This window comes from Seriola dumerili, unplaced genomic scaffold (assembly GCF_002260705.1).
Source record: "Seriola dumerili isolate Sdu_G_001 unplaced genomic scaffold, Sdu_1.0 BDQW01000216.1, whole genome shotgun sequence".
NCBI lineage: Eukaryota > Metazoa > Chordata > Actinopteri > Carangiformes > Carangidae > Seriola > Seriola dumerili.
In genome coordinates, this window is record NW_019174471.1 from 998,767 (window position 1) to 1,005,673 (window position 6,907).

General features: G+C 39.3%; 1 protein-coding gene across 1 annotated transcript; it reads right to left on the minus strand.

The window, feature by feature from the left end:
* Positions 1 to 1,403: 1,403 nt before the first annotated feature.
* Positions 1,404 to 6,671, minus strand: LOC111228277 (C-C chemokine receptor type 3-like). The gene is made up of 3 exons (XM_022754141.1): positions 6,561 to 6,671; positions 6,171 to 6,358; positions 1,404 to 3,302 (listed from the first exon to the last, which is right to left on the minus strand). The coding sequence occupies exons 2-3, from the start codon at positions 6,335 to 6,337 to the stop codon at positions 2,462 to 2,464; spliced, it is 1,008 nt and encodes a 335-aa protein (XP_022609862.1). The 5' UTR covers positions 6,338 to 6,358; positions 6,561 to 6,671; the 3' UTR covers positions 1,404 to 2,461.
* Positions 6,672 to 6,907: the final 236 nt, after the last annotated feature.

Genomic DNA, 6,907 nt, shown 5'->3' on the forward strand with positions numbered 1-6,907 from the left:
TATCTCAATGGGACTTCCTAGTAAAATATATACAGAGTTGTTTGTAAGGTTACATCCACAATACTATATTTTAATTTTAAAATTATGACATGTTAACACCTGGCATCCACACTACTCCTGAGTTGTAGTAGGGTGGACGTGGCCTAATATTCTGCCCCCTTCATTTATGTAAATAAAAAACAAGAAGAAAAAACATTGTTTAACTCAAAATACTTTATATTTACAGCAAAAGTCTGGGACCACTTTTAGACTTTAGGACCCCACTGTATTGTACAGCAATTGATACTTAAACAACACTAATAGTTTACTGCTATGCTAACAGCTCTAGGCACAGAGGTGCATTGAGCTAAATGCTAACTCAGAATACTAACATTCTCACAATAACAATGCTAACATGCTGATGTTTAGCAGGTATAATATCCACCGTCTTACCACCTCCTGTTTTGCATAAACCAAAGTATTGGACAAAGTAGACGTTTAAATTGATGACGGTGAAAGGTGAAAGGTGAGGAGATCACTAATGTTGTTACAGTTCATCCAGAAGTTGCTGAGATGTTCTGCTGAAATTAAAAAATATTAACCTCTGGGTGGCGCTAGAGGAAACATCAGGGTGCCACCAAAGTGATTTAAAGGATTCATCCTAGCAAGACAGCAAAATGAAACTTCTGGCCCAACATAGGGCTTGGTCCTCAGCCCGAGTCTGGTACATGTACTTCCACATCTGGGCAGAATCCAGCTGTTGTCCTATCCACCAGAATTCATCCAGATGTGGAAGTAGCATCTGACAGTCATGCGTCATACAGGCCAGATTCAGGCCACAGAACCGAGCGTTTACTGGGCCAGAAGAAAACAAGCATGTGGCCCAATTTATTTTGCTATCTGTGGAAAATGAATGTCTGTTAAAATGTCTGTATTTGTTGAGATGTTTCAGTCTTGACCATCTGACACTGCCATTCATGCAGTCACATCAGTAGCATCAAACAGCAACATCTCTCTTCAGAATCAGTAGTGATAGTCCAGATTATCCACAGAATGACAATGTAAACACTGCTCCATAGGGCGGAGGCAGACATGTCAGAGACAAATATCTCACTAGATAATAGAAGTGAGTGAGAAAACTTCTATTTTTTGTAATCGATGGCTCAACCTCTTCAATCTTCAGACAATTTTCTTCATAATAGCATTTTTAGTTCTGTGGAATTGTTGGGGAAAACCTTTCAGATCAGTAATGCATTCTTGTGGTCTTGTTTTCTTTTAAACATGAAAATGAAAACTTGTATTTGAACTTCCACTCAAACCATGAGCTACTACCTTTCAAAATGAACAAGGTGAAAGGGATTATTTGAAAAGGGACATTTATCCTGGAAATATGCAGGATGTGACAACCAAAACATGCAGCCTGCTGATTGAAAGGGTTGATTTAATCAAATCAAATACAGACAAACAAAGAGAAAAATCAAACAAACATCAACTAATTGCATGAAGCTTTTAACATCCCTTTTTTGGCTTTTCGCTCACAGTTCACTGTTTTCTTTCAATGTAAACTGTGATTTGTGCAATACTTGACAATCTAGACATTAAATTAATTAATTAAATAAATGAATCATTTAAGAGCAATTTTACAAAGGACAATATTAATTATAGAAAAATCATTAAAAAAAATCTTTAAAAGAAGAAACAAGAAGAAACAATATGAGATATAAACAATCAAAACAAATCCAGTCACTAGCAGGCGTTAGCAGACTGGAGGTCATGTGGAGAATCACTGAACAGAGTGTGCATGCTTGATTCATTCTGTGGTAAAAATACATAGTGAACCACTTTTCGTACATCAATCTTCGAGTCATTCAAATGTTTTATATGTTTAAAGTTTGCCCAAATTTTCGGATCCTCATTTTGCCCATAAATTCTGTCACACAAAGACGATGCCGACAACTAAAATATGATGGGCGCAAAATTCAGTGACTCATTTCAGCCTGACGAATGTCACCTGTCATTCAGAAGTTCAAGTGCTCTCACCTGTGTGGAGAATACTGTGTGAGTGCAGGACACACTAATGTGAGTAAAACAATGTTCTTCATTGCCCTCCTAACATATTGAGCTGTCGGCTACATAAAGGTGAGATTTTGTGAAACCAAGAACTTTTTTTTACTGAATAGTGTGATAATTGTGTTGATGCTACATACATGACATGATGACAAATTAAAAGGTTGGGCTGGACTTTGACAACATAACACAAATTTTTAATGGCTTGAGAATAGACATGGCCAACCATAGTGTAGATATTGATTTGTATCACAGAAATCTTTGATCCTGCTATGAGAGAACCTTTTTTTCCTGCTTGGACTTCATTGCTTTGCGCCTCGACAGCCTTAAAATTATTATGGCTTCCTTGAGTTGTTTGTAAAACCATGGTTTGTTGAACATATGCCAGTGCTGAGAAGTCAAAGGCTTTCCATTCCTAAAATTCATTCGGTGTGCTTTTTGTGGATATATTGTATTTGCTGTTACGATCGACGGAAATGTGCTTCTGTAACCGTGGGAAGTGTTTCACCAGCATCTGTCTGAAGTAACTCTGGAACTTTTTCCCCACAAATGTGTAGAAGATGGGACTGATGCAAAAGTAAATGTAGGCCAAGTTACGAGTGACATGAAGTGCGTAACCCCTTTTGCGTTTTTGCTGGCAGGTGGTACCGCGTGTCAGCAGTACAATGTTGTATGGGGTCCAGCACAGGAAAAACAAAAGGACAATGATGAATATCAGCCTGACTGTCTTGAACTTGCTGACGATCCTGGATGATATGACAGTGAGTCCAATCCTAACATAACAGTAAATAATAGCAACCAGAGGGAAGATGAAGAAAAGGAAAAGCTGAAGGTAAAGTCCAGATTTTATCAGCACGTCATTATTTAGGCCTGTATTCTCTTCACAGATGGTTCTTTCATTAATATTATCAGTATATGTGTTTAGGAGCATCATCGGCTTGATGCACGCCAGGCTGCTGACCAGCCACACCACAGCACAGGAGCACACTGCATAGCATCTGTTCCTGACTCGCAGTGCGTCCAAGGAGTACACGACAGCGAGGTGTCGGTCGAAGGTCAGGAGAGTTAGAAAGAGGACAGAACTGTAGAGACCCAAATAATACACGCTGCCCATTAGCTTGCACATAACGCTGCCGAAGATCCAATTGGAGAGCTGCATGTAGGCGGCCATGAAGGGAAGGCTGCTCATGAAGATCAGGGAGGACAACACCAGGTTCAGGAGCAAGATGTTGGTCACTGTGCTCAGCTTCTCAAACCTAGGAAAAGGTCATTTAAACAGTTATTAGAGAAGAACAGATTCTATGGTTCAGGCATTTTTAACAGTGATATTTCACATGATCTATTATCTTTCAGTGGAATCTGAATCCCTGAATCTGTGGTTTGGTTGGTGGCAGTTAAACAAATTGACAGATCTTTAGCTTAGTATAGTGTGACACGAGTTGTGTGTCCACAAATATGAAGGACAAAAAAAACAACATAAGTATAAATAAATACATAAATAAATGCAAAATAAATACATTTTGTTTGGAATGAACAAATGGATGAAAAATGCCATTTCTGTAATAAGACACTGTGCTTTTTTTGTTTGTTTAGTTTTATTTTTATATGTAACAAAGATGCATATTTGCATGTTATACAGAACCAGTTTTTCCCATCACATTCCTGTTTTTGACATTTAGAGCCAGAGGAAAACTGTATAACTGTACAGTATATTCTTACTCATACCCAGCATATATTGCCACATTATCTTTTATTAAAATAACCACAAGGGGTTGTTAAAATCAGAAATGTAAGTCCTGAAAACAAGGATTTGAAATGAGTTTATAACCCTGAGGGGAGTTATAACAATATATCATTATATTTCTGACTGTCACAAATAAAGGACTCAACATTTGTCCAGATGGGACTGGGCGCAGCACATCTGCACTGGTCTGCATTTTGAATTAAAGTTTTACATCCAGCTCAAAAGAAAAATAAAATGTCCATTTGACTTGTAACTAAGCTTTGTGAATAAAATGAGGGGGAGAGTGTTTTTTCCTCTCTCTTTGAGTCTGATCCCCGTCAACATGCAACTGGCATAGCATCTTTTCAACCCTCTGTCATATGCTGCATTATAAAAACATCCCTTTCAGTCCAAGGCCCAGTGAGACTTTGCTGAGTTCATCTCTGACATTGTCATTTGTGTTTCCATGATCACCAGGAATATTTTTCACATTCGCTCGCTCACAAAGGTAGAAAGCAGCGGTGGAAACAAGGGAGCGGAGAGTTAGCAGACAGTGACAGAGTAGAAGTAACTCTCATGGGGCTTACAGAGAGGAACTTTACCTACTGAATAGCTACTGTATTCATCTCTTTCTGTCACCGGGCACAAGAATAAGAGCCTCCTGGTATGACTTCATCTCATCCTCTCTCAGTCAGGTGTCATTTTTTCTGACAACCTGATGACATCTCCAGTCAAATCCACCACTGCCCCAAATGGCCCAGAACTGAATCCTGTCATGGAAGTGCTTCTCTGCTATGTCCCAGGCACTCTGTCCATTCTGCCTCCCAAATGTGAGAAACTGAAACTGTTTCAGGGAGGTGTTGATTCAACTTTATGCTCATTTTCTGGAGCCTGTAATTTGTGGTTCTGTTGGACTGTTTTGCAGTAGACTGCAATTTTGTCCACCAAGTGAGGGTAGACAAAATATAGCAGTAAAATCCTTAATCAAATCCTACGTTGATACCATTTATGGCCAGCAGCTTTTCAGCAATAGCCATCCTGTTTATTTAAAGTCTGTAATGAATGTTCTTCCACCATCCCTGCTCTGGATATACACTGCCTTCATGCACATGACTTGAAGAAGAAAACCATGTAATCTAATGTTGCTGTTATAATATATGGTAATTTGATCTCACTGATATCAACGTCACTGTGGACTATTCACTCCCTCTCAAACATATTTGAGTTGTATTAAGTTGCTGCTGATGCAAACCAAACATTTTCTACAGCTGCAGCTTCACATTAAAAGCTTACAACCAGCAAAACAAGACATTGGCATTTTTTGATATTTTTTGTCAGTGCTGTTTTCACCAAGGCCGATCATCGACTGACCTCTTTCTTATGTTTGTTTAGTTGCACTGTGAGCAGATCCTCAGTTGACCCTGTGCTGTAAGTAGCAGCTCAACAAGGTTTTCCAGTTGTGTTAAAGCACGGTGACCACAGATGTTGTAGATTAACCAGCACTAAAATCATAAAGTGATAGTTTGGGTTATTTGACATGAGGTTGTCTGAGGTACTTATCTATTGTCTGCGTATTATCTGCAGTGGACTTAGATCGGTGCACCGCCAGTTCAGAGAAGCAGCAGGAGCACAGAGGCTGATTGATGTGCTGCTGTGGACAGCAAAAATAATGCCCACAGAAAAAAGCTAATATGAGTTTAAGTGTACGATTTATTTAAATTTGCTTAGGAGCTACAGATTTCAACCGTCGAACTGCCGTATTGCTACGCACCTACGGTGTGCACTGTTACTCTGCGGATCACCTTTTTGAGACAGTGCTAAGCGTAGGTGCATTTGTGCGTAGGAATGCAGTAGATCAGTTGAAAAATTTAGTTCTAAAGGAAAGGGCTGTTTGACAGCAAGATAAAATGGTGAAAACATTCAAAATAAAGTGAACACTTAAATTGATATGAACTTTTTTTCTGCAGGCATTTTTTAAAGTGGCTGAAGTAAATTTTTTTTGTTGACCCTGTCCACAGCAGCTCATCACTCAGCTCCTGTGTTGGTGCTCCTGCTGCTTCTCTAAACTGGGACCTGATCTGAATCTACTGCAGGAAATACACTGACTATAGATAAGTACCTCACACAGCCCCACGTCAAATAACAACAACTATCACTTTAAGTTTTACAATTCTAATTTACACCTACTTTCAAATTAGAATTTTATCCTATTTGAAATTTTACAGTAAAGGTTGTGTTTTTATTAAATTATAAATCACTGACCTGTTTTAAAAACTGTCGGGTCATGCATTCTGCATTAAACTCCTGAACTAAGAATATTGTTTGTGATTCTTTTTAATAACTCCCGCACTACATACTCAGTGTTTTAATTCAAGCTCCGATTTTTGTTGAGTCCACTCACCGATGGATGATGACCAGGACCAGCCCATTGCCAAAGACACTGAAGAGAAACATGAAGTAGTAAGGGACGGATAGATGAGCTCCCAGTTTGTTGACATCATTAGGATCACACGGGGGGACCTGGACCACACTGCTATTGTAGTCATAATCAAATGTTGTAGTTTCCATCTCAACTGTTTGTAGGAAAATCTGTCAGAAATACAACAAATCATTCACCACATGATGCAGTCAGTATATATTTGATTGATATTTTATTCTGCAGGTGTGCTCCTGTAAGCCATGAAAACAAGAGCAAGAAAACAAAGCATTTAACTGAGAACCTCTGAGAAGCCCAGGAAATAAAAGCAGATTTTTGTGTAAATTAAGATCATGCTAAGCTGAGATGACTTACCTCCTTCTGTTTGTTGTTTAACTCAGAGAGACTTGTTTGACGATCAGAACTGTCTGACTCAACGTCAGTTCAAGTCACCCCATGATAAGTCAGCCAGATTGAGTAAGGAAGTTCCACAGAAGTGTGGGTGTTTCTTGTCTGTGTGTGTGTGTGTGTGTGTGTGTGTGTGTGTGTGTGTGTGTGTGTGTGTGTGTGTGTGTGTATGGGGGAAGGACTGGCTTAAAGCACAACACACCAGCACACCCTCTGGATCCCCCTCCTCCTTGGACAGCCCAGTTCAGATTCAACATCTGAGCTCACAGAGGCAGGACGAATTTAAAGGAGTCATTTCCATGAAGCAGCAAACT